This window comes from Dendropsophus ebraccatus, chromosome 5 (assembly GCF_027789765.1).
Source record: "Dendropsophus ebraccatus isolate aDenEbr1 chromosome 5, aDenEbr1.pat, whole genome shotgun sequence".
NCBI lineage: Eukaryota > Metazoa > Chordata > Amphibia > Anura > Hylidae > Dendropsophus > Dendropsophus ebraccatus.
The window spans coordinates 4,406,209-4,430,818 of NC_091458.1; the positions used below are offsets into that span (position 1 = coordinate 4,406,209).

Consider the following 24,610-nt stretch of genomic DNA (forward strand, 5'->3'; position numbering starts at 1 on the left):
GTATGTTGGGCGTCCAGTTCTGGTGTGAACTATTCCTTATTGATTTCTGTTCCCAGTTTAGGTTCTGCCAGTGATGATGCCCGACTGCTCTACAGTCTCTATCGGAGGTGGTCCCATGTTTTCAGACTGTCTCTACCTTTAAAGTTTCCGCCAATGTTCTCAGTAGACCTTGGGGATTGGACTCTCTCAGGAACAGGCGAGACTAGATGTCCCATTTGTAGACGCTGTTTGGTTTTGTGGAGGTTTTCTCTTTGGTTCCATCATGTGGAACATTCTGTGGTTTCCATCTTCCACCTTTGCCATACATTTTGCTCTATTCATGGTTTCTTGTTCTCGAAGTATAATATACATTATTAGTAATTTTCAGCTTGTTCTTCACGTCACAGGAGACCAGAGAGAAGAAAGTTTATGTTAATATGTCGAACATGACGGCCTTCCACCCGGACTACTTCCTCCTGATGGGAATCCCCGGTCTAGAGGAGTCACATCTTCTGCTCTCCATCCCGTTCTGTATCATGTATGTCACCGCTCTGCTTGGAAACTCCATCTTGATCTTGGTCATTGGAACCAATAAGTCTCTCCAGCAGCCGATGTACCTGTTCCTGATGATGCTGGCCACCTGTGACATCCTCCTCAGCTCCACCACCGTACCCAAGACTCTCTGCATCTTCTGGTTTAGGTCTCACATAATCTCCTTTGCTGGTTGTATTGTCCAAACATTCTTCATTCATTTTAACTTTGGCACAGAGTCGGCCATCTTGGTGAGCATGGCCTATGATCGATACTACGCCATTTGCCACCCTTTAACATACACCACCACCTTCACCGGATCCTTCATAAGGAAGCTGGTTGTTTTGGTCATTGTTAGAAGTATCTGTATCATATCTCCATTTGTTTTTCTGCTTTACAGATTACCGTATGAGGGCAGCAATGTGATAGAGCACACGTATTGTGAGCACATGTCCATGGCCAGCCTGGCTACTGCCGACATACTGGTCAATGTGGTGTATGGACTCATAATAGCGGCTGCTGCTTCCGGTGTAGACCTGATCCTCATAGTCATTTCTTATGTTGTTATTGTCAGGGCGGTTCTTAGACTTCGGTCCTCAGAGGCGCGTCTCAAGGCCTTCAATACGTGCGTGTCTCATGTCTGTGTCATCACCCTCTTCTACATTCCGGCCTTCTTCTCTTTTATTGCCCATAGAGTTGGCCACAAATACATCTCTGCCCAGTTCCACATCCTCTTTGCCAATTTCTATGTCCTCCTCCCACCAATGATGAACCCGATCATCTATGGGGTGAAGACGAGAGAGATCAGACAGCGGGTGGCCTCCATGTGTTGTAAGGTGCCGCGATGATATTGTCATGTAGACTAATTTCTGCACAATCCCCATATTTCAGTGTCTTCTTATCCTTCTATTTCTTAAATTTCCCCATAGAAATACACATGCATGCTTATGGTGTCCAGGTTAAAAGAGGTACTCCAGCAAAAAAACTTTTTCTTTCAAATCAAATGGTTTCAGAATGTTATGTAGATTTGTAATTAACTTCTATTTAAAAATATCCAGTCTTCCAGTACTTATCAGCTGCTGTATGTCCTGCCAGAAGTGGTGTATTCTCTCCAGTCTGACACAGTGCTCTCTGCTGCCACCTCTGTCCATGTCAGGAACTGTCCAGAGCAGGAGAGGTTTTCTATGGGGATTTGCTGCTGCTCTGGACAGTTCCTGACATGGACAGAGGTGGCAGCAGAGAGCACTGTGTCAGACTGGAGAGAATACACCACTTCCTGCAGGACATACAGCAGCTGCTAAGTACTGGATGACATCAGATTTTTGCAACTATTTGCTTATAGCCAAACCTGAGACAATTATTTCATCATAAAACATAAACATTCATTATGAAAACAGCAACAACATATAAACTGAGATGGCCAGCTGACAGGCCGGGCTGAGTTCCCAGTGGGACACTGCACAATGCCAACTGGAGAAACCTTGTAGTGATGGATAGTTAGTTCATAATGAACTCATCTTCAAAGAGAACTAAATGATTTTCTGGAAAAGATGAGTTCACTATGAAGTAAAGCCAGGGGGCAGCAGAGAGTCCAGCACAGCTGCTCCAGCTCTCTGTCAGTGTCGTCATCCAGCTCACCTGTAGTGCTGCCATCTTGTTAGCCCAGAGCTCCAGTCTTCCATCATGAGTCAGTACCTCCCCACAGGTGTCACTGCTGAGCTCATTCATGTGGTTTAACTATTCTCTCCTGATCTCCTGGCATATTTAGTTCAAAAGTTTATTTAGATCAGTAGTTCACAGATCATATGATGCTCCATCACTTAGGAGGCTCCTTAGGACACAGAGATGTAAGCCGCAGCCATGATGGAGCCTGTACTGTACTTCTCTGTACTCCACCATGTATCTCCATCACCTAGGAGGCTTCTCAGGACACAGAGCTATAAGCCGCAGCCATGATGGAGCCTGTACTGTACTTCTCTATACTCCACCATGTATCTCCATCACCTAGGAGGCTCCTTAGGACACAGAGCTGTAAGCTGCAGCCATGATGGAGCCTGTACTGTACTTCTCTATACTCCACCATGTATCTCCATCACCTATGAGGCTCCTTGGGACACAGAGCTGTAAGCTGCAGCCATGATGGAGCCTGTACTGTACTTCTCTATACTCCACCATGTATCTCCATCACCTATGAGGCTCCTCAGGACACAGAGCTGTAAGCTGCAGCCATGATGGAGCCTGTACTGTACTTCTCTATACTCCACCATGTATCTCCATCACCTATGAGGCTCCTCAGGACACAGAGCTGTAAGCCGCAGCCATGATGGAGCCTGTACTGTACTTCTCTGTACTCCACCATGTATCTCCATCACCTAGGAGGCTCCTTAGGACACAGAGCTGTAAGCTGCAGCCATGATGGAGCCTGTACTGTACTTCTCTATACTCCACCATGTATCTCCATCACCTAGGAGGCTCCTTAGGACACAGAGCTGTAAGCTGCAGCCATGATGGAGCCTGTACTGTACTTCTCTATACTCCACCATGTATCTCCATCACCTAGGAGGCTCCTTAGGACACAGAGCTGTAAGCCGCAGCCATGATGGAGCCTGTACTGTACTTCTCTATACTCCACCATGTATCTCCATCACCTAGGAGGCTCCTTAGGACACAGAGCTGTAAGCCGCAGCCATGATGGAGCCTGTACTGTACTTCTCTATACTCCACCATGTATCTCCATCACCTGACGGAGATGGAGATGAGCTAGTAGTACTCGATCAAGTAGCTATTCAATCGAATATTACACTATTCGATATGTATGTTTTCAAAACTGCAGTAAAAATTTGTTCTCCCACCTTGCTTGGCACTTTTTTCTATGCGGGGGATGTGAGAGGCCCTAGGAGCACGCTGGAATCGCGAAAACAGCGTCTACAATTATTGGCTGGCTTACTCATGTGACCTCCAACTCTAAGAACTTGGGATTTCCTGCTCGTTGTCAGATGCCATCTTGAAGGTTTTGAGAGAGAGATACTGGAGTAGGGACAGTGAGGATTTATCTGATTGTAGACAGGAAAGGCCCTAAAAGTCTCAGGGCTACTACAGTACACAGCACAGCATACATTCATATTGGGCAGGAAACCTTATTGCGCTCTGCGCTACATAAAAAAATCTGTTACGTATCGCCTGCTGCCACACGTCAAACTCTACAAGCATACTATATACACCAGCGTTGGCTTAGTTGAGTTCCTGTTAGATACTAATTGTCACAGAACACCGTATTGCACTCTGCGCAAGGTTTGACAAAAGAAAAAATCTGTTACGTATCGCCTGCCGCCATACATAAAACAGAATTTTTGGAGGGCTCACCTCAAGGGCCTCAAATTTAATTTTGCGTGGTGTCCATGAAACCCACAGCCTTTATATGCAGGACGTGACTGACCACATCACTTAAACACACACAGACAGTTAGTGGTGGGGGCTGTGTGATTTACCCCTTGCCTATGCCATATGTGGTTATCATAGGCAACGTGATTTAAAGGGGTGCAGAAATATTTTTCTTTTGCTTACAATGTGGCTTTCTGTCTATGCTAATGTACAGGAAAAAAGGTTTCCATGCATTTATTACACTTTGCAAAGAGGTTATAATGTGTTTGGAATGTAAAGTTGATAGGCTGTAATAGTGGCGTAATGCTGCGACTTTGGCACGTTAGATGCACCCAGGCATGCATCCCTGCTGTCCCCGATGCATTCCAGAGGTGTTTGCATCAATGTCTGAGGTGTCATTCTGGACTTGGTGACTTCCAAGTGTTGGAATTTAGATTTCCAAGAAACAAGCATTTATCTCCCATAGACTTCAAAGAGTTTCAATACTCTACAAAGCTTTGAGCTTTAGGCTACAAACCCACTTGCCGGATCAGCCGGAGTCCCCTTGCTGCGTATTTGCATCGAGACTCGCTGCAGATCCCGGCCCTATACTTTCAATGGCAGACAAACACGTAGCAGGCATATACATCCCTGCTGCGAGTTTGTCCGCAGCCCGCCCTGTTAACCCCCCGGCCGCCGGAGCTGATACTTTACCTGATCCCGGCTCCGGCTTGCTTGCTCCGGCAGCCCCTTTAACACCTCCCGCAGCCCTGGCTGCCCGATCGCCCACCCGCAGCCCTGATTACCCCCCGCGCAGCACCGATCGCTCCCCCGAAGCCCCAATTGCCCCCCTGCAGCCCCGGCCGCCCAATCGCCCCCCTGATCAGGGCTGCAGGGGAGCGACCGGGCGGCCGGAGCTGCTGGAGGCGTTAAAGGGGCTGCGGGCGGGCGGCTGGCTGGAGTGTATACTTCACCTGGTCCCCGCTCCGGCTTGTTGAAGACACCGGGAACCGCCGAAGCAAGCCGGAGCCGGGATCAGGTAAAGTATCAGCTCCGGCGGCAGGGGGGTTTGTCTGCCATTGAAAGTATAGGGCCGGGATCTGCAGCGAGTCTCGCTGCAAATACGCAGTGAGGGGACTCGCTGGAGATCCGGCAAGTGGGTTTGTAGCCTTATGGTTTATTCGAATGGAATTTCCAGCTTTCAAATATTTTACTACTCGCTCATCTCTATTGACTAACAACACTTTCAAAAGTGAAAATTCTGCGGATAAGCAAAAAAATACGGACGATACGGATCTGCAGAACAGATGATTTGCGGATAACAAAATGTGGATGCAAGTTTCAGTCATCAAAAATATACTGACGTGTGAAAGAGGCCTAAGGCTTTAGAGACATTCTGTGGATAAAGGTACTTTGCTCACCACAGCAGCATCAAGGGCAAAAAAACACCATAAACCAGGATACCCTATACGGGTCGGCCCCAGGGAAATCTCTACAGAGGTGGCAGGCCTACTAGGTGAGAGGGTCTACCAGGTGACTGGGCCTATCAGGTCACAGGGTCTAGCACTGGACATGACTGTGAGCACATGAGGGGTTAATATTCTGCACATTTCAGCCTTATGTGTCTATGGTTTTTGCTCTGGTCTTGGTCTCCCGGGTGAACACTATCTCCCAGTGGCTCGACCTGTGCTGATGAGACCCTGGATATATAGGAGAGGACTTTGCCGGTATCTCAGCCTCATCCTCCCGGTCACACCGCTCCTTGTTGGTGAGTAGAGCGTTCCTTATGATTTTTCACTGCCTCAAATATCACTGTACATTATAAATGTGGGGGCTCAGCCATAATGTGGGGGCTCGGCCACACCACCCATCGGACTGTTAACCCCTTCAGGACACGTCCAGTTTTATCGCTTACATGTAGTCATGTGTTTAGTTTTCTCACTGACTGGGTGATTGTTTCTTTGTTATTGTATTTTATTTGTTCGGTAACGTTAAATCAATAAACCTGTGTTTATTTCTTGAATAAAAAGATATGTAAATCTAAAATTGGTAAAAATTTTCTGCTTTTACAATGGATGACATGCGGAAATCTGTGAGCTTCCCCATCTGTCCTGAGATCTTGTATATTGTAATTCTCAGGATGTTCTATTGCTTAGAAGTTGCATCATTTTACACATTTTAACCCATTAGTCACTGCCAATAGGTCTTTCCACTAATGGGCCTTATTCCGATACATATCGTCTTTTTACAATGTAATTGGAATAGGGATCTGCTCCTGCGTTTCTGGCATCATGGGGGTTCAGCTGTAGCTACCCGTAGTTTAACCTGTTAAATGCCACTATCAAATCATGTCATGTAGCAGGTTCCTTTGGTGATCTACTTACCGATCAGAAGTTCAGCAGCCTGGTCTGGCTTCAGCTCCGTGCCCATGGCGGTCCCGGGGGTCTGTGAAGGCCACAGGCTGTGTACATTGCCTGTCAGTATACAGTGGGGGTGCAGTGTATTGTATCAGAGGTCAGAAGATTATAGTGAATAGTGAATATACACTAATGTACACTAGTGGAAAAGGGAAAAAAGTCAGGTCATTTTGCTGAATTTTAAAGTGAATAATTACAATTTGTGGCCATGTTGACAGAATTTGGTAAATCTCCCTGGTTTCATTTCTCACATTTTTAAGAACATTTTTGAAACCTTTTTTTTTAAAATTATTCAGTTCTGAAGCAGCTTTGAGGGTCCTGTATCCAAAACCCCATAAATCTACTGTATCCCTCCAATTATTCCCGATGGCAGCTAGAATAGTTTGTTAACCCTTTAGGTGTTTTCTTCCAATATTCCTGTTACACAGCAGGGATTTACAGGGAGACGCTCCTCAGTATATATTCCTCTGGTTCTGAAGTTTTTAGAATCTGCCATGTCAGACCTTAGTGCTAGGCCTCAAACAGTTTTTTTTAGGATGTCTTTTAGGCATATGGTAGTATTAAATGAGTACTGTCACTTTAAAATTGTGTTGACCTGCTCTAGAGACAAACCCTGTTATGTTCCTGTCTTCTCCATATAAGCACAGGAGAAAGTCTCTACTGTAAGTCTATGAAGCCCATCTCAGCGTCCCAGAGAGAGAGGCACTTAGCTCTTCTCCCAGCATGATCCAGAGAAGGTGGTGGTTTAAAAAATGAAACGGACAGAGGCAGTGGTAAAATATTGTTTCCACCTAATAAATAATGAAGAGATTTGATACTTCCAATAAGTATTTTGTAGACCCGCACACTAAGATCTGTATCCACTCGACTGTCCAGATGTTTGAACCTTTCTTGCAGTTATTTCTGATACAACTAATAGGTAGTTTTAGTTTACTTATTCATTTTATCCAACAAGGTATAGAGCCAGATACCTGGCACATAATGGGCTGTCGGGCTGGAATCCTTATACATGTTATGGTGTAAATCAAGGAATAACCCGAGGTGGTGCTCTACTGTGGAATAGTGCATACAAAGAGTTAATTGCACCGGCACTACGGGATCCCGGCTGATACACGTTTGACAGACCAGTGTTACCTTCACCTTCTGGTGGTCCTAGTGGTGCTATGTTCCTGATAGTAAGTCCAATCAATGAGTAGTAAGAAGAAAAGCAGTGGAACGGCACTTCACCTTAAAAAGACTTTTTGTCGGCAGGGAGAGAGCGCCTCTCGGTTGCAGTCTACTGTTTATTGTCCGATGAAATAAAGGTGAAGTCTTTTTAAGGTGAAGTGTCGTTCCACTGCTTTTCTTCTTACTACACTACTGTGGAATAGACACATTGTAAATCTGTGCTGAAGATAAAACAACAAGACAGTAGCCTCTCCCCATGAAGAGCAGGGTTATTCCAAGAACCAGTAAACAACTCAATCAAATAGCGGCTGCATCCCAATGAGGCTACAGCTGTTTTGCGTGTGCACGCTTCTTCCAGCCTCATGATAAATTATGGCATCAACATATGTGGGATCAAGAGTGGATTTTGTTCTTATGACATTCACCACACGGTATAAATGACATGTTGACTATTTTACAGATCAGTACGATTACGACCACACCAATTTAGTTATTTATTTTTTAACAAAAACATGTTTCATTGCTGTATTCTAAGAGACGTGACTTTTTGTTTCATTTATTAGCAGAGTTGTGTGGGTTCGTGCTTTGTTTCTACAGGAACAGTTTGCATGTCGGAGACCGGGGTGATAGCCATACTTGAAGAATTTCCTACAGGGTGCTGCACAAAATCACTAAGTGTTTCTATACTGGAGTGTATTAAGCCCATGGCAAAGCCTGATAGGTTTCCTTAGATGGAGGCCATTATCAGGCTTCTCACTCCATCGGCAAGCCACTGGAGGGGGGGGGGAACAGACTTGGCCCCCACCATCTTACAAATGAACAAGGTCTTGACACAATGTTTGAGGATTTTTTGCGGTAGTATTGTTTTTGTATTTTTAATATAATGATCTTATTTGAACAAAATCTTCCATCAAATCCACGTACAAGGAGCTACCACAGTGGAGATAAAGCATTACATGGCTACCTTTGGTATCAATAGTATTTTCTTGTATTGTTGGGTCCTTATACTTTTTTAGCTAATCATTCCACTTTGTCAAAAAACCCATTCAGGTCATCAATATTCCTCATCGATTTCCCCACATTCTGTTCTCAGGTTCTCTCCAAACTTCAACCTGTGATAATCTTTGACTCCTGCACAGTGTGTATCACAGAGGTGGTCCGTCCTTCTCAGGGTGAAGAAGTCTCCATTTTAAACCTGAACGTTCTCCTCGATGTTCACTGTTGATCTTGGTGACTGGATTCCATCAGTAGCAGGTGAGCCTAGATTTATATGAATGACCCCCCCTGGACAGCTTAGTAAACCTGCTACCTACAGATGCTTCTTTTTTTAGGAAAGATTCTAGTTCAAAGTATCACACAGACATGTCAAATGTTTTCATCAGTTGGGGTCCCATTGCGGAGACAATCCGTCTCATCGTAGGAGATGAGCCCAGTATAAGTCTCTGGTAATCAGTTGAAATGGTTGATGAGTCTGGGAATACAGCATGCTGATATGTGCTTCTTCAGGCTCTTCCTAGAGACCATCTGGGTTCCAGCACTGAGATCCCAACCGATCAAAACGTTTTTGACGTGTAAATAATAGTATGCCTTCAGGTAATAATCCCTGGTCATGTTTCCAGGATCTTTGAGGGGTCGCACATTGATTTACTGGGACTCTCCCTCCTATTGGTGGCACTAGAAAGCCACCTATTGTACCTGTCTTATTAATGAGACCTACTCACCATACTAATCAGATTATAACATATTAATTTTCAACTCTGTTAATAGAATACAGGAAAAAGGAAAGTTTATGTGGAAATGTTAAATGTGACCGTCCCCCACCCGGACTACTTCCTCCTGATGGGAATCCCTGGTCTAGAGGAGTCACATCTTCTGCTCTCCATCCCGTTCTGTATCATGTATGTCACCGCTCTGCTTGGAAATTTCATCTTGATCTTGGTCATAGGAACCAATAAGTCTCTCCAACAGCCGATGTACCTGTTCCTGATGATGCTGGCCGCCTGTGACATCCTCCTCAGCTCCACCACCGTACCCAAGACTCTCTGCATCTTCTGGTTTAGGTCTCACATAATCTCCTTTGCAGGTTGTATTGTCCAAACATGCTGCATTCATTTCAACTTTGTGATGGAGTCGGTCATCTTGGTGAGCATGGCCTATGATCGATACTACGCCATTTGCCACCCTTTAACATACACCACCACCTTCACCGGATCCTTCATAAGGAAAATAGTCACTATTGGTCTTGTAAGGAACGTTTGTATGATAACCCCCTTTGCTTTTCTGCTCCACAGATTACCGTATGAGGGCAGCAATGTGATAGAGCACACGTATTGTGAGCACATGTCCATGGCCAGCCTGGCTACTGCCGACATACTGGTCAATGTGGTGTATGGACTCATAATAGCGGCTGCTGCTTCCGGTGTAGACCTGATCCTCATAGTCATTTCTTATGTTGTTATTGTCAGGGCGGTTCTTAGACTTCGGTCCTCAGAGGCGCGTCTCAAGGCCTTCAATACGTGCGTGTCTCATGTCTGTGTCATCACCCTCTTCTACATTCCAGCCTTCTTCTCTTTTATTGCCCATAGAGTTGGCCATAAAAACATCTCTGCCCAGTTCCACATCCTCTTTGCCAATTTCTACGTCCTTTTTCCACCAATGATGAACCCGATCATCTATGAGGTGAAGACAAGAGAGATCAGACAGCGGGTGGCTCATATGCTTTGTAGAGTATCTCTGGGAGGAGGCCATAAAAGATAATTTTAAGGCTATGAGATCTGCACCAAGACATACCGGACTCAATGACTCTTCACACTGTAATACAACTCAAGAAAATCTATGGAAAGGATCGGCCATGTAACGTGTTTGGCATTTATCTTTATGGGGGTTAATCTTCAAAATGAGACACAGTCATGGACAGGGGAGGCGATGTTTATAAAAATTATTTTTTTAATTCTTGACAATGCAGCGTTGATACTCACAGGGACCTGCCCCGGTAGCCACTCACTGCAGAAGCAAGTCCCATCATTTGGCTCAAGCTGCCGGGTGACGTCACACATACCCAAAGGTGTCCCTGGTTACTATGTCACCTGACGGGGGTCTTGGCATGTCAGCAGCTGTGCTGCACCTAAGTGATGGTTGCCTGGTAATCACCTCTTGGATAGGGCCCCTGGCATCCTATAAAGTCAATCATTACCCTGCTATCCATGCTGGCTATTAGACTAGTTTACTAGTGTGCAAGCGTCTCCTTTATTTATTTATTTTTTGAACAATATTTTATTAGTGGCATATGTATTATTTGTATATGTATATTATCACATACTGTACAATACAGCGTAGTCTTACCAAAAAACATAGGTAGAAAAACAGTAACCTATAATATCACCTTAAACATGATATAGATGTCAGATATTCAAATATACTATCAGTAGAATAGAAAGAATTGTCTTTAACAGAGAAAGGTAAAAGCTTAAGAAATTTGGAGTGCACCCAGAGTTCCTTATGGGCGACCATGCAATACCAATCAGTGTCCTTAAATTAATTAATGACAGAGTCTCTCTCTTCTATAGTAAAATCATGAATTAGAAATTGTGTCCATTTGGACATAAATGTTTTTGGTGATTTTTCTTCAGAAGTTCCCAATGAAATATCTGGTAGAATATCCAGTATCTTAATAAACATTTCAGGGAAACTAATAGAGTTAAATGAATTCGTTTAGAAGTAATATATGAGAGGGAGTAGTAGAGTCTATATCAATAAAATGAAAAAGATAACTAAGAGGGAGTAGTGGTATGGCATGGCCCCAAGTGGATAAAAGATAGAGCCGCACAGAGTCCCAAAATCCCTGCACTCGCGTGCCGGCCCAGGCACAATGACACAAGTCTGCTTTAGGAAGTGAACATTTCGGGCAACTGTTTATGTGAGCAGTGTGGGAGTTGGAAAAAGGAATATTAAAGGCATATATAGCCTTGTGTATAAAGTGGAAATGTATTTCACGTAGAACCACATTGGGAGTGGCAGAATGCACTAGTTGAGATCCTCTCAATATTTGTTGGGTCAGATCCTCTCAAGAAATTACGGAGGACCATTTTTTTTTTTTTTTAATTGTCTAGATAATTCTTTTGAGAGCGTGATCTAAGTTCTCCATATGTATGTGATAAAGAATTATGTACCAGTGGCGTTGGGAATAGATTATCAAATTCTATATCACTTTCTGCTTCTGCTATGTCCCGTACTCTGGAAGTAAGAAATTCAATTATAGAATTGTATTGAGGTAAATTAAATGAAGACAATTTAAATCGTGTTCTGACGATATCCCATGATAAGAAAGTGCTGGGATTAGTATCCAGCCGATCCCCAACAGAAGAAACATGTGCACTCTGCCACTCCGAGTAGTCCAATTTGTCTGAGTCAGGTGGGTAAAGTGCTGAATGCCACAGAGGAAATCTTTGATAGACAAAGGGTAAACCATATCATTTTCGTATCGCCTTCCATGTGGCAATGGTGTCTTTAAAGATAACACTTCTCTTAATTTCTGGGGGTAGTTCTGGTAATTTCGCATGTAGCAGGGTGGGTAAAGGCCAAGGTGCTGCTAAAGCTTTCTCAATTAAAATATTGGAGAAATATGACGTGTCCATAATCCAATCTTTAGCGTGGCGAAAGAGAGCGGCTAAATTATATAATCTAATATCTGGGCATTGAGCGCCACCTTTAGAAGTAGGGAGACAGAGAGTGGAATAGGCAATACGAGGTCTCTTTGATTGCCAAATAAATTTAGTGAAATATGATTGGAGTAGGGAAACGTCAGAATGTTTGAGTAAAAGGTGTATTGTTTGCATTGGATATAACAGTTTTCCAAAACACATCATTTTGATTAAGTGGTTACGGCCTAGAATTGACAATGGTAGAGATTCCCATCTCTGGAGATCTTGTTTTATTCTCTTAATTATAGGGCGATAGTTCAGGGAATATAGTGAGGAGGGAGTTCTGCCAATCTGGATTCCAAGATAACTAATATAGGATTTAGCGATGGAGACCCCCGTAGGACCCGAAGTAGACCTCTTATGTGGAGTTAGGTAAAGAAGTTGACTTTTATGTATATTGATTCTATACCCAGAGAAGGAATGAAAAAATGTTAAGGCATCTAATACTGCCGGAACATGTAGATCTGGGTTATCTAAATATATCAAAGTATCATCAGCAAAGCATGTAACTTTAATGGCTTGGGAACCAACCCGTATGCCTGAGAAAAAGTCAGAAGAAATAAGATATCTAGCAAGAGGCTCCATCGCCAAATGGAAAAATAGAGGGGATAGGGGGCAACCCTGTCTGGTACCTTTTTGTAAGGGGAAGCTATCTGAAAGGAAATCTGGGGGAAGGAATTCTAGCTTTCGGAGATGTGTATATTGTGGAAATAAAATCTTTGAATTGACCTGTGATACCGAATATTGTTAAGGTCATGTCCAGCCACTCCCAGCCTTTTCGGTGTAAATTGCCAACAGACCCGGAGAACGACATCCAGATTGGACACCAGACTGGGCCGCTAGTACCGTTCTTATATTAGTGACACCAGAACGTCCTTTTATAAAGCCAACTTGATGGCTGCCTATTAGTGATGGTAGGATGTCTGCCAATCTATTGGTCTTAATCAATTGGTCAACAATTTTAGGTTTAAATTTATTATAGAGATTGGCCTGTAAGAATTAGGAGATATTGGATCCTTCCCCTGTTTGTGTAGTATTCTGATATATGTGGTATCTCCCGAGGGAAGCATGTGATGGTCAGTCAGAATAGTTAAGAAAGTAGAAAGAAGTGTGGGGGAGATGACAGAAGACATAGGTTTATAAAATTCCGCACTATAGCCATCAGGGCCTGGAGCTTTGTTATTTTTAAGTGTAGAGATAGTAATTTCCTCCAATGTGACTGGGGCGTTGAGAGAATCAAGAGAAGGTGTATCAAGAGAAGGTAGAGTTAATGACTCTAGAAAGTTCTTACCAGCAGCCAGATCAAGCCTATCTTTGGAATATAGTGAGCGGTAAAATTGTTGTAAAAGTTGTGATATGACTTTAGGATCTTTTTGTATATTACCCGCTGTATCTCTGAGAGCAGGGATATGTGTAGTAGGTCGACGTCCTTTAGCAAGGTTAGCTAACATTTTCCCTGATTTATTACCATAGCGGAATAAACGGGATATGTATTGATCTCTATATATAGCATTGAGTTTTTCCTGTGCAATTTCGAAAGCTTGTCTAGCTGCTGTCCATTTAGATTTATTGTCATCTGTAGGGGAAGACAGGAAAAGAGTGTATGTAGAGCGCAGATCCTGGGGAAGTTTCTGGACAGCCACATAAGAAATTATTTGGCCCCTTAGAACTGCTTTTGCAGTCTCCCAGAAAAATATTGGGGATTGTGTATGTTGAGCATTGTTAGAATAAAAGTCTGACCACCATTTTTTAATAGTTTGATAAATGATTCATCATTAGCTAAATGAGAAGGAAATCTCCAAATAATATTGGATCCCTTCTGAAAAATATCTCTATAATTGTAAACTAACAGGGGAGTGATCCGAAATGACTATATCATGAATTCCAGAGTCTTCTACTCTGCCAAGAGAGTCCGGTGACACTAAACAGTAGTCTATTCTTGACCAGGCCGTTTGGGAGTGAGAGTAAAAAGAGTATTCTCTACCATCTGGGTGTAGATGACGCCAAGAATCAGATAGGGAGGTAGAATTAAAGGGGTTGTCCGGCGATAAAAAATTATTCACAGAATAACACACATTACAAAGTTATACAACTTTGTAATGTATGTTATGTCTGTGAATGGCCCCCTTCCCCGTGTCCCACCACCCCCACCCGTGTACCCGGAAGTGTGGTGCGCTATACATTACCTGTCACGTGCCGACCACGGTCTCCGATCCTCAGCAGTGACGTCTTCTTCGGGAGGCCGGCGGATCTTCCCGAGTGCCGGCCGCCCTCTGCAGCGTCATCTGAAGCTCAGCCGCGATTGGCTGAGCATAACTGTGCTCAGCCAATCGCGGCTGAGCGGCTGATGACGCGGCCACGTCATCAGCCGCAATTGGCTGAGCTCAGTTATGCTCAGCCAATCGCAGCTGAGCTTCGGATGACGCTGCAGAGGGCGGCCGGCACTCGGGAAGATCCGCCGGCCTCCCGAAGAAGACGTCACTGCTGAGGATCGGAGACCGTGGACGACACGAGATGCGGTGAGTATAATGCACCACACTTCCGGGTCTAGCGTGGGTGGGGGGAAACACGGGGAAGGGGGCCATTCACAGACATAACATACATTACAAAGTTGTATAACTTTGTAATGTGTGTTATTCTGTGAATAATTTTTTATCGCCGGACAACCCCTTTAAGGAAGTTGGATAAAATATTATCTGATGAAGTATATACAGTAGGGGTCTTAGTTCTTTTTCTATCTTCAGTTGTATTAAGAACAGTATTTAGATCTCCACCAACTTTTTTAACATTATTGTCATCTTGCAGAATGAGGTTTTCCAATTTGTTTTTAATAAAAATTTGGTCTCTGAGTGTTGGGACCATAAACGTTATATATACTATAGTTGCCGCCTTACCGCCCGGGCCCCGTAGCAGCTTTATGGTCTGCCATCATGGTACCTAAGCAACTAGTACCTTGGCTGATTTCACTTCTCCAATCACTTCAGACTAATTCTTGAAATTAAACAATTGCATTTTGATCGTTACTTTAACACTGAGCACAGTAAGGGTTAATATTCCACACATTTCGGCCTCATTATTTCTATTGATTATATTTCTATGGCTTTCGTTCCGGTCTGGATTGCCGTTCCGCCTCGGTGTCCAGAGTGAATATTCTTCTACCGGAGGCTCGGCCTGTGCTGATCAGACCCAGGGTATAAAGGACTCTCCTCTCCTCTGTAGGTACCTGGGCTCTCGCCTCTTACTGATCTCACCGCTGGTAAGTACGACCTTCCTCATCATTCCCTTTCATCATGGTTATTGCGATTGTCACTGAATTACATTAATGTGGACAGAAGCTCTACCATTTTTTTAAAAAAAATTCTCACATACAGCACACTACTCACAAAAAGTTTGGGATATTTGCAGGAGCTGGCTTGCAAATTTTAGCCTGGGGGGCAAGCACACATCGGTGGCCCACGAGTAGCGTCCAATCATCAGGGTATGTGTACAAATACTTAAATGAGAACACCGTCTGCACCTAAACATCCCAATCCTTCAAGGAGTGTAGGAAACATAAAAGAGAATTTATACTTATCTGTCCCTGTGCCCCGCAGCCATCCTCCAGCACACCACTGCAGTCACTGACTGGCTGGGCGGGTACTCCCTGCCGGGACATGACAATGCAGGAATAGAATAAACGGCAGCTGTGAGTGAGCTGGTGACCCTCTGCTACAGTTGGCATAGGGGTGGGCAAGTATAGATGCTTTATTATAATACTTGGATGCAGCGTCTATAGCACAGGACACAATACTTGGATGCAGCGTCTATAGTGCAGGACATAATACTTGGATGCATTGTATATAGCGCAGGACATAATACTTGGATACGGCATCTATAGCGCAGGACATAACACTTGGATGCAGCATCTATAGCGCAGGACATAATACTTGGATGGATTGTCTATAGCGCAGGACATAATACTTGGATGCGGCATCTATAGCGCAGGACATAATACTTGGATGCATTGTCTATAGCTTAGTAGTGATAATCCCCGGTCATAATTTAAGGCTCTTAGAGGGGTCGCACATTGACTTACAGGCACGCTCTCTCCTATTGGTGGCACTAGAGAGCCACCTCCTTTTCTTCTTGACAAGACCTTCTTACCTTACACATTCATTTTCAGCTTTATTAATAGAACACTGGAAGGAGGAAAGTTTATATGGAAATGTTGAACATGACCGCCTTCCACCCGGACTACTTCCTCCTGATGGGAATCCCCGGTCTAGAGGAGTCACATCTTCTGCTCTCCATCCCGTTCTGTATCATGTATGTCACCGCTCTGCTTGGAAACTCCATCTTGGTCATTGGAACCAATAAGTCTCTCCAGCAGCCCATGTACCTGTTCCTGAAGATGCTGGCCGCCTGTGACATCCTCCTCAGCTCCACCACCGTACCCAAGACTCTCTGCATCTTCTGGTTTAGGTCTCACATAATCTCCATTGCTGGTTGTATTGTCCAAATATGCTGCATTCATTTTAACATTGTGATGTAGTCCGCCATCTTGGTGAGCATGGCCTATGATCAATACTATGCCAATTGCAAAAACAGACACGGCCATGGACAGGGGAATCATGGCGCTGATGTTGAAAAAAAAAAGATAATTTATTTACTTGTCCTCCTCAGTATTGGGTTTGTTTAGTATTGTGTGATGTAGAGCCGTATAAAATGTGGTGCCTATAAAACTTTGTTCTCCAGAAACTTTTTTTATGCTTTATTGTATAGAAATGATTGTATTGTATGGAAATGCAGAGATGTCCGGATATTCCCTCTTATTTATCCTAGCCTTGATGGATTTACATGCACAGCGTCGTGCTGGAAGCTGAGCGGGGAGGGGGAGGGGAGGGAGGAGGCGTGCATACTGGGGCTCAACACCACCTACTTGACACTTGAGCTTTGAGCATGATCTCAAGTGACGGGTTCCATTTTAGGCAATCTGAGGTAATGAGAAAAGATCTCTTGCTGCTTCTGATTTCCCATTTCATCGGCTGTGGAGGGGGCGCTATATCTCTTCACCATTTTTATGTGTCGATAAGAAATAATATAAGAGCAGTGAGTCTGCAGGCTCCTCTTCTCACCTTTCTCCTCGGGACCTCAGATAATTGTAGATAATTGCTTATCTTTTCTGTCAGAGGTGCGAGGTCCCAGGTGGCTTATATAGAAAAACTATATAAACTGCAGGATCCTCTCATACAGTGAAGAACAACGTCCCCGAGCAGCGACTACGACTCCATCTCCGGTGAGTGAGAAGAAATCTCGGCTTTTACTTCACTAAGTTTATTATTCCTACACAGATAAGTTACTGGGCTTATAGGGTGTCTGCTATCTGAGGGGGTCAGGGAGGGGTATGGGGGGAGATACTGGGCTTATAGGGTGTCTAGAGAGGGCTATAGGGTGAGAAGTTACCAGGCTTAGAGCATGTCTACTATCTGAGGGGATCTGGGATGGGTATAGGGAGAGAGGTTACCAGGCTTATAGGATGTCTACTATCTGAGGGGGTCAGGGAGGGGAATAGGGTGTCTGCTATCTGAGGGGGTCAGGGAGGGGTATAGGGTGTCTGCTATCTGAGGGGGTCAGGGAGGGGTATAGGGTGTCTGCTATCTGAGGGGGTCAGGGAGGGGTATAGGGTGTCTGCTATCTGAGGGGGTCAGAAAAGGTTAAAGCATGAGAAGTTACTGGGCTTATAGGGTGTCTACTATCTGAGGGGGGTCAGGGAAGGTCATAGGATGAGAAGTTACTGGGCTTAAAGGGTGTCTGCTCTCTGAGGGGGGTTAGAGAAGGTTATAGGGTGTCTGGTATCTAAGGGGGGTCAGGGAAGGTTATAGCGTGTCTGCTATCTGAGGGGATCAGGGAGGGGTATAGGGTGAAAAGTTATTGGGCTTATAGGGTGTCTGCTATCTGAGGAGGGTCAGAGAAGGTTATAGGGTGTCTGCTATCTGAGGAGGGTCAGAGAAGATTATAGGGTGAGAAGTTACTGACCCAGAAGTTAGTGACCCAGCCTGGCACAATGTACAGATGTTACGTATCGCTATTAGTGACCCAGCCTGGTATAATGTACAGACATTACGTATCGCTATTAGTGACCCAGCCTGGCACAATGTACAGACGTTACGTATTGCTATCAGTGACCCAGCCTGGTACAATGTACAGACGTTACGTATCGCTATTAGTGACCCAGCCTGGTACAATGTACAGACGTTACGTATGGCTATTAGTGACCCAGCCTGGTACAATGTACAGATGTTACGTATCGCTATTAGTGACCCAGCCTGGTACAATGTACAGACGTTACGTATTGCTATCAGTGACCCAGCCTGGTACAATGTACAGACGTTACGTATCGCTATTAGTGACCCAGCCTGGTACAATGTAGAGACATTACGTATCGCTATCAGTGACCCAGCCTGGTACAATGTACAGACGTTACGTATGGCTATTAGTGACCCAGCCTGGTACAATGTACAGATGTTACGTATCGCTATTAGTGACCCAGCCTGGTACAATGTACAGATGTTACGTATCGCTATTAGTGACCCAGCCTGGTACAATGTACAGACATAACGTATCGCTATTAGTGACCCAGCCTGGTACAATGTACAGATGTTACGTATCGCTATTAGTGACCCAGCCTGGTACAATGTACAGATGTTACGTATCGCTATTAGTGACCCAGCCTGGTACAATGTAAAGACGTTACGTATCGCTATCAGTGACCCAGCCTGGTACAATGTACAGACGTTACGTATCGCTATTAGTGACCCAGCCTGGTATAATGTAGAGACATTACGTATCGCTATTAGTGACCCAGCCTGGTACAATGTACAGACATTACGTATCGCTATTAGTGACCCAGCCTGGTACAATGTACAGACATTACGTATCGCTATTAGTGACCCAGCCTGGTACAATGTACAGACGTTACGTATCGCTATTAGTGACCCAGCCTGGTATAATGTACAGACATTACGTATCGCTATTAGTGACCCAGCCTGGTACAATGTACAGACATTACGTATCGCTATTAGTGACCCAGCCTGGTATATGACCCAGCCTGGTACAATGTACAGACATAACGTATCGCTATTAGTGACCCAGCCTGGTACAATGTACAGATGTTACGTATCGCTATTAGTGACCCAGCCTGGTACAATGTACAGACGTTACGTATCGCTATTAGTGACCCAGCCTGGTATAATGTACAGACATTACGTATCGCTATTAGTGACCCAGCCTGGTACAATGTACAGACGTTACGTATCGCTATTAGTGACCCAGCCTGGTACAATGTACAGATGTTACGTATCACTATTAATGACCCAGCCTGGTATAATGTACAGACGTTACGTATCACTATTAATGACCCAGCCTGGTATAATGTACAGACGTTACGTATCACTATTAATGACCCAGCCTGGTACAATGTACAGACGTTACGTATCGCTATTAGTGACCCAGCCTGGTACAATGTACAGATGTTACGTATCGCTATTAGTGACCCAGCCTGGTACAATGTACAGACATTACGTATCGCTATTAGTGACCCAGCCTGGTATATGACCCAGCCTGGTACAATGTACAGACGTTACGTATCGCTATTAGTGACCCAGCCTGGTACAATGTACAGACATAACGTATCGCTATTAGTGACCCAGCCTGGTACAATGTACAGATGTTACGTATCGCTATTAGTGACCCAGCCTGGTACAATGTACAGACGTTACGTATCGCTATTAGTGACCCAGCCTGGTATAATGTAGAGACATTACGTATCGCTATTAGTGACCCAGCCTGGTACAATGTACAGATGTTACGTATCGCTATTAGTGACCCAGCCTGGTACAATGTACAGATGTTACGTATCGCTATTAGTGACCCAGCCTGGTACAATGTACAGATGTTACGTATCGCTATTAGTGACCCAGCCTGGTACAATGTACAGACGTTACGTATCGCTATTAGTGACCCAGCCTGGTACAATGTACAGACATAACGTATCGCTATTAGTGACCCAGCCTGGTACAATGTACAGACGTTACGTATCGCTATTAGTGACCCAGCCTGGTATAATGTACAGACATTACGTATCGCTATTAGTGACCCAGCCTGGTACAATGTACAGACGTTACGTATCGCTATTAGTGACCCAGCCTGGTACAATGTACAGATGTTACGTATCGCTATTAGTGACCCAGCCTGGTATAATGTACAGACGTTACGTATTGCTATTAGTGACCCAGCCTGGTACAATGTACAGACATTACGTATTGCTATTAGTGACCCAGCCTGGTACAATGTAGAGACATTACGTATCGCTATTAGTGACCCAGCCTGGTACAATGTACAGACATTACGTATTGCTATTAGTGACCCAGCCTGGTACAATGTACAGACGTTACGTATCGCTATTAGTGACCCAGCCTGGTACAATGTACAGACGTTACGTATCGCTATCAGTGACCCAGCCTGGTACAATGTACAGACGTTACGTATCGCTATTAGTGACCCAGCCTGGTACAATGTACAGAGGTTACGTATCGCTATTAGTGACCCAGCCTGGTACAATTTACAGACGTTACGTATCGCTATTAGTGACCCAGCCTGGTACAATGTACAGATGTTACGTATCGCTATTAGTGACCCAGCCTGGTACAATGTACAGACATTACGTATCGCTATCAGTGACCCAGCCTGGTACAATGTACAGACGTTACGTATCGCTATTAGTGACCCAGCCTGGTACAATGTACAGAGGTTACGTATCGCTATTAGTGACCCAGCCTGGTACAATTTACAGACGTTACGTATCGCTATTAGTGACCCAGCCTGGTACAATGTACAGATGTTACGTATCGCTATTAGTGACCCAGCCTGGTACAATGTACAGATGTTACGTATCGCTATTAGTGACCCAGCCTGGTACAATGTACAGACATAACGTATCGCTATTAGTGACCCAGCCTGGTACAATGTACAGATGTTACGTATCGCTATTAGTGACCCAGCCTGGTACAATGTACAGACATAACGTATCGCTATTAGTGACCCAGCCTGGTACAATGTACAGATGTTACGTATCGCTATTAGTGACCCAGCCTGGTACAATGTACAGATGTTACGTATCGCTATTAGTGACCCAGCCTGGTACAATGTACAGACGTTACGTATCGCTATTAGTGACCCAGCCTGGTACAATGTACAGATGTTACGTATCGCTATCAGTGACCCAGCCTGGTACAATGTACAGACGTTACGTATCGCTATTAGTGACCCAGCCTGGTACAATGTACAGATGTTACGTATCGCTATTAGTGACCCAGCCTGGTACAATGTACAGATGTTACATATCACTATTAGTGACCCAGCCTGGTACAATGTACAGACGTTGACTTGTTGGTGTTCCTGAATGCCTCAACCGATTTTGCTTTATATCATGAATGATTTTGTTCTCTTTTTAGATGCAGGAATCTTTTCCCGCCCTGATCTTACTTCATGATGTCGAATATGAGCGGATTCCACCCTGAATACTTCATCTTACTGGGGATCCCAGGCCTGGAGGACTCTCACCTCCTGCTCTCCATCCCCTTCTCTATCATGTACGTAATGGCTTTGTTTGGGAACTCCATGTTAATGTTTATTATTGGCTCCAATGAACATCTCCACCAGCCCATGTACATCTTCTTGATCATGCTGACGGCCACCGATATTCTTCTGAGCTCTTCTGCTGTTCCCAAGACCCTCAGTATATTCTGGTTCAGCTCTCATGAGATTCTCTTTGACTGTTGCCTCATCCAGCTTTTCTTCATCCATTACCTGTTTGTCATTGAGTCGTCCATCCTCCTAACAATGGCTTATGACCGATACATTGCCATTTGCTCCCCGCTCTCCTACACAACCATCATCACATCCTCATTCATCAGGAAGGCAACACTTATAGCCATTATAAGAGCCTTCTGTATTATCACTCCTCTCGTGCTTCTTCTCAATCGGCTTCCATACAGTGGAAGCAATGTCATTGCCCATACCTACTGCGAGCACATAGCAGTGGCCCACAGAGCAACTGCAGACATCACAGTCAATAGTGTCTACGGCTTGGCAGCTGCATTTTCCTCCACAGGAGTAGACTTGATCCTCATTGCTGTGTCCTATGGGGTCATCATTCAGACAGTCCTGAGGCTTCCCAGCTCTGAGGCTCGATCCAAGGCCTTCAATACCAGCATGTCTCATGTATGTGTCATCATTCTCTTCTACATACCGGCATTCTTCTCTTTCATCGCCCATCGAGTCGCACAAGGTAAAATTCCACCTTCTGCTTATATCATGGTGGCCAATCTCTATGTCATCATTCCTCCAATGATGAATCCCATAATCTACGGCATCAGAACCCGAGAGATTAGACACAGGTTGGCCGCCACATTGTGTAAAAACATGAGGAAAAATTCCTTCTCTGTCTTCAGTGTGGGCCAGAAGATAAGACCATTTTAGAGATTCTCAATTGGATCAGCCAAAGAGGGAAGAGACAAGGACAAAATGATGGCATGTGGAGAAAATCTCATTACCAATATATAAGGTGCTCGGAAAGTCTTCGCCTTGGTCACTTTTCACACATTTTGTTATATTGTGTCCTTCCTAATTCATGTTTTCCTCATTTTATTCTGCCCCAAATACCCCATAATGAGAATGTATAAACTTAATTGTAGCAAATCTTATTACAAAAGAAAAACTAACATTTAGAGCTCCTCCTGCTGATCTCAGAGATGCTTCTACACTGTGATTGGAGTCACTAATGGTAAATCAGATGATTGGACTGGATCTGGAGAGACTCCACCCTGTCTGTATAAGGTCTTTCAGCTGACAATGCATCAGAGCAAACACTAGGCCATGTGGAGGAAATAGCTGCCTCTAGAGCTCAAACACAGGATTGTGTGGAGGAGGAAAGAGCTGCCTGTAAAGCTCAGAGACAGGATTGTGTGGAGGAGGAAAGAGCTGCCTGTAAAGCTCAGAGACAGGACTGTGTGGAGGAGGAAAGAGCTGCCTGTAGAGCTCAGAGACAGGACTGTGTGGAGGAGGAAAGAGCTGCCTGTAGAGCTCAGAGACAGGACTGTGTGGAGGAGGAAAGAGCTGCCTGTAGAGCTCAGAGACAGCACTGTGTGGAGGAGGAGGAGGAAAGAGCTGCCTGTAGGGCTCAGAGACAGGACTGTGTGGAGGAGGAAAGAACTTTCCAAATCGTGCCAATCTCATTCTTAAGTGTCTTGTTACAAAGACACTGAAAAAAAGAGATCAGCATTATTTCAAAACGCGCTCTGTATATTTTAATAAAAGTTTTTAGCAGTTATTACCCTATTTATCATGTGGTCTCTTATTAAAAGTGGTCTCTGGGGTTGGCTGCGGTGAGTGTTGTGCCTCGAGTTGCACCAGATGAGAACCTCTAATAGCTCTTTTACCTGTCTGTGAATACTGTATTTCTGAGTTACACTATGGAGCGCTGTTCTTTTTTGTGTTTTTATCAAACCCAATGAGATATCTCTGGAGAGACCTAACAATGGCGCTCAACAATGGCCTCATCCAAGCTTACAGAGGGTGAGAGGATCGGCACAGAAGAATGGCCGAACATCCCCAAATCCAGGTGTAACTCTTGTGGCCTCAAAGCCAGGAATACTGGAGGCTGAATCACTGCCAAAGGGGCTTCACCTCATACTAAGGAGCCGCTCCGAATATTGATGCAGATTATAGGGGTTACAAAGATTTCTACCCCCCTGCCCCCTGTCCTTATTGACAGGGTGTATTAGGGACAGAAAAAAACGGAATGAGGGGCAATAAAACAAAAGTGTCCGAGGCTGAAAACTTCTGAATAGATTTGTCCCTTCTCCCTGGCCTACACCTGACGTATCCCCTACTCACCCGATAGGTGGGCAATGTGGGCGCGGCAAGGTAGGGACGAGGTGTGGCCTTCTCCCACCCCTCATTTATCATGACTTATGCCTGCTGGCCGGCGTAGATAATGATCCAAATCTACACCTGCAGATGTAGATTTGGTGTGCTGGGCACAGGGTCTGGTGCACAGCCGTCCAGATTCAGTAAAAGGTGTGCGCCTCTTATTGAATTCGGCCAGGGAAAATTCGGCAGGATACAAGTACTCCAGTCTTAATAAAGGTTCCCCCTTATGTACATGAAACGACCACAGAGGCCCAATACATGTCACATAGGGCCCTTTTACACAGAAAGATTATCTGCCAAAGATTTGAAGCCAAAACCAGGAACAGACTATAAACAGAGTTCAGGTCATACATGAAAGCCTGAGATTTCTCCTCTTTTCAAATACATTCCTGGCTTTGGCTTCAAATCTTTGGCAGATAATCTGTCAGATAATCTTTCTGTGTAAAAGGGCCCATAGGCGGTGATTGCTCAATTGGTACTGATATA

At 44.5% G+C, this 24,610-nt stretch overlaps 3 protein-coding genes across 3 annotated transcripts; all 3 read left to right on the forward strand.

The window, feature by feature from the left end:
* Positions 1–416: 416 nt before the first annotated feature.
* Positions 417–3,850, forward strand: LOC138793333 (olfactory receptor 52Z1P-like). Its single transcript, XM_069971859.1, has 2 exons — positions 417–1,336; positions 3,802–3,850. The coding sequence occupies exons 1-2, from the start codon at positions 417–419 to the stop codon at positions 3,848–3,850; spliced, it is 969 nt and encodes a 322-aa protein (XP_069827960.1).
* A 4,769-nt stretch (positions 3,851–8,619) lies between these two features.
* On the forward strand, positions 8,620–10,211 carry LOC138793334 (olfactory receptor 52Z1P-like). Its single transcript, XM_069971860.1, has 2 exons — positions 8,620–8,708; positions 9,222–10,211. The coding sequence occupies exon 2, from the start codon at positions 9,252–9,254 to the stop codon at positions 10,209–10,211; it is 960 nt and encodes a 319-aa protein (XP_069827961.1). The 5' UTR covers positions 8,620–8,708; positions 9,222–9,251.
* LOC138793335 (olfactory receptor 52B2-like) lies at positions 8,639–22,672 on the forward strand. Its single transcript, XM_069971861.1, has 4 exons — positions 8,639–8,708; positions 15,297–15,410; positions 16,317–16,615; positions 21,946–22,672. The coding sequence occupies exons 3-4, from the start codon at positions 16,353–16,355 to the stop codon at positions 22,670–22,672; spliced, it is 990 nt and encodes a 329-aa protein (XP_069827962.1). The 5' UTR covers positions 8,639–8,708; positions 15,297–15,410; positions 16,317–16,352.
* The last annotated feature ends 1,938 nt before the right edge of the window (positions 22,673–24,610 follow it).

Coding starts and splice junctions, on each gene's coding strand:
- LOC138793333 (XM_069971859.1), top strand. CDS start 417: ATGTCGAACATGACGGCCTTCCACCCGGACTACTTCCTCCTGATGGGA. Junction 1,337..3,801: donor AGACAGCGGGTGGCCTCCAT/GTGTTGTAAGGT, acceptor ACTCTGCGCAAG/GTTTGACAAAAGAAAAAATC.
- LOC138793334 (XM_069971860.1), top strand. CDS start 9,252: ATGTTAAATGTGACCGTCCCCCACCCGGACTACTTCCTCCTGATGGGA.
- LOC138793335 (XM_069971861.1), top strand. CDS start 16,353: ATGGAAATGTTGAACATGACCGCCTTCCACCCGGACTACTTCCTCCTG. Junction 16,616..21,945: donor CTCTGCATCTTCTGGTTTAG/GTCTCACATAAT, acceptor ATTCTGGTTCAG/CTCTCATGAGATTCTCTTTG.